Source organism: Pristis pectinata, chromosome 25 (assembly GCF_009764475.1).
Source record: "Pristis pectinata isolate sPriPec2 chromosome 25, sPriPec2.1.pri, whole genome shotgun sequence".
In the NCBI taxonomy this organism is placed as follows: Eukaryota; Metazoa; Chordata; class Chondrichthyes; order Rhinopristiformes; family Pristidae; genus Pristis; species Pristis pectinata.
In genome coordinates, this window is record NC_067429.1 from 20,791,007 (window position 1) to 20,793,586 (window position 2,580).

Here is a 2,580-nt window from a genome sequence, read left to right on the forward strand (position 1 = left end):
GGAAATACAGCCTAAAGAGTTTATGAGGAAAATTAACTACATCAAGTGAATGGGTCAATTATAATTACAGAATTAAGGAATAAACTGATTTACTGCAATAAAACTATATAGTTCATAGTAATCTATGCTTTGGAGCTCACAAACATAGGTTGTTCAGTATCTCACACTGAACATATACAATGTATTTTTATTAGAGCTCTGCAAGAACTTCCTCCGTAGGCTGCTGGTAAGCAGTTAAAAGCATTTAGCTTCTGCAGTTATACAGCATCTGCACCCATGGCAAGTTGCTCTGTTTTGTGAAAGTTCATTTAATGACTCAAGGACTTTGCAAGTGATGGGAGTGAAGCATTATACAGCCTACTAACAGTGTGATACCCCTTTTGGAAGAGGAGGAGAAAATGTGGAAAAATAGAAAATAAAACCTTGTAACATACTGTATGTTCACATGTTACAATTTGACATGAACATTCACTTTGCTTAATACATTGTGAGTCACATTAAGTAATCAATTGTTCTTTACAAAATGATGCTTATTAGATGTGGGTCACTTCATAGAGGCATACTTGAACAAGCTTATTTCCTGGACTACTGAGTCTGCACCAAGGACTCTGCTGCTATAACAGCACGTTAGAGGGTGCAGAAAATTTCCAATATGGCACATAAGAATTAATATACAAATAAAAGTTTTCCTTTTTCCACTATTACACAGATTTTAAACTGTCCAAAAGAATTAGTAAGCACTTCCATGAAAATAGCAGGCAAAGTAATGTTTTGGGAAAATATTCATCATTAGTCTGTTGAAATCAGTTACAATGATTACTAAACTTGTAACCAATACAGCACAATTCAATAGAGCTGAAAAAATGACATAAAAACACTAAAAAACACAAAAAAATGACATAGTATTGTCACTCTTAAAAATAAGCACTGTAATATGTCGGATAACAGATTGCAATTGTAACATCACATTCTTAATAGAAGAATTGACATGGCAATATGAATGATTTGGTAATACTCTTAACTATAACATATTTATGAATAATTATAATCACAGCTCCAAGCACAACTAGCCAAAAACTCTTTCAAAGGGTACTCCAGTGACTTGGTGAATAGGTCAGACAGGTCAATTAATTTAGGACACAGGTTAGAACTGTTAGACAGGTTCTCACTCCTGCAGCATTATAACAGATTCTGCACCTGCAGACATTTGTCAGTTAAGACATTCTTTCACATGCACTCAAAGAAGTGGCAATACGTTATGAGAGGCTACTTATTCTATCCTTATTGTCCATTGAGTGATCTCATTGATCTTTTATTTTCAGATGTCTACCAAAAGCAAAAGAAAAGTTTACCATTATATAGGGCAAAATCCTTAATGAAAATATTTACTGAGTAAAATTTGAAACTATTCTGGTCCAATATGAGTCCAATGAGTAATTAGCAGAAGTTGCTTTGCTATTTTCACTGATGTGACTTATGTTTTTATGACAGCAGGGACAGAAAGGACAATGAGAGTAGAATAAACCGGAGTGACAGAAATGGGTCAAAATAAAACTTTTACTCACAGTTTTGAAGTCCTTATGAGTACATCGCACTCCCCGGAACTTGCAGTACAGCATCATATCCTTGAGACTATGGCCAACACGGTCATAAAACTCATGCATATTGAATACCCTTGGCTTGTAATGTTTGAAATCAGCTTTCTTCTTGAGAGCTTTCAGCACATTGGGATCAGCCAGCTGGGGGCTCTGGATCTCCAGGTGCACGTTGAGCAATCCCAGGAGCTCACCAGCATGGTAGAGATCATTTGCTGTCAGCTTTGAAAAACGAAACTCATTCAAGTTGCAGATAGTAACAGCAGGAAAGACCAGGTTGTTCGTGGCCACCTCTTCCAGCTTGGCAACATGTGGGTATGAGAAGTAAAAAGCCACGCGTTCTGCGCATTCCACCACCAGTAGGCCCAGGGATCCAATAAACACCACAGTCCACATGAATCGACGCATGGTCATGGGCCCATAGACAAATATGTGCCTGATTCCATGAAGGGATGAAGTGTTGGCAAAAACATGGATAGTGGAAGGCTGCAGACTCCCCACACTGCCTGTGCTGTTCTCCTTCTCATCCATTTCTTTATTTATATTTGTATGCTTGTGATTTTACCTGTCTTCCAGCTGCTTAGGGCACTTAGAGCTTCAGTTTCATAAAGCAGTGGTTTTCGTTTTATCCTGAGAGCTCTGTTTTGGCTGATCTGGTTGGCCTTTGTGTGGGGACAAAAGAAAAATCTTTCACAACAGACAGAAGCAAACTCTTGCCTTTGACTTCCACAGCACCATCAAAAAGCCTTCGTCTGTTTGGAAGCAGCGGGGATGGAAAGATAGGGTGGGAGGGATAAAGGATCCCACCAATCGTATTAAAGATTCTCCAGCTGACAATATTCCTGATGAAATACTTAAATCACGAAGCAGCCTGCAGTCCGTTAGATTGTGTAAATGCTCTGCTCAGTGTCCACAGGGATGTCAGCCTTGTAGAGATGATTTACAAGAAAAAAATTCCTTAAATTGATTGCTTGGTTTTCTTTTT

At 38.3% G+C, this 2,580-nt stretch overlaps 1 protein-coding gene across 1 annotated transcript in view; it reads right to left on the reverse strand.

The window, feature by feature from the left end:
- The window catches only part of LOC127583052 (acid-sensing ion channel 2-like), an 868,039-nt gene extending 865,913 nt beyond the window's left edge, over window positions 1-2,126 (reverse strand). Inside the window, exon 1 of the mRNA XM_052038773.1 lies at window positions 1,566-2,126. Within this exon, the coding sequence (XP_051894733.1) occupies window positions 1,566-2,126 (561 nt within the window). The remainder of the gene's footprint in view (window positions 1-1,565) is intronic.
- Between the last annotated feature and the right edge of the window lie 454 nt (window positions 2,127-2,580).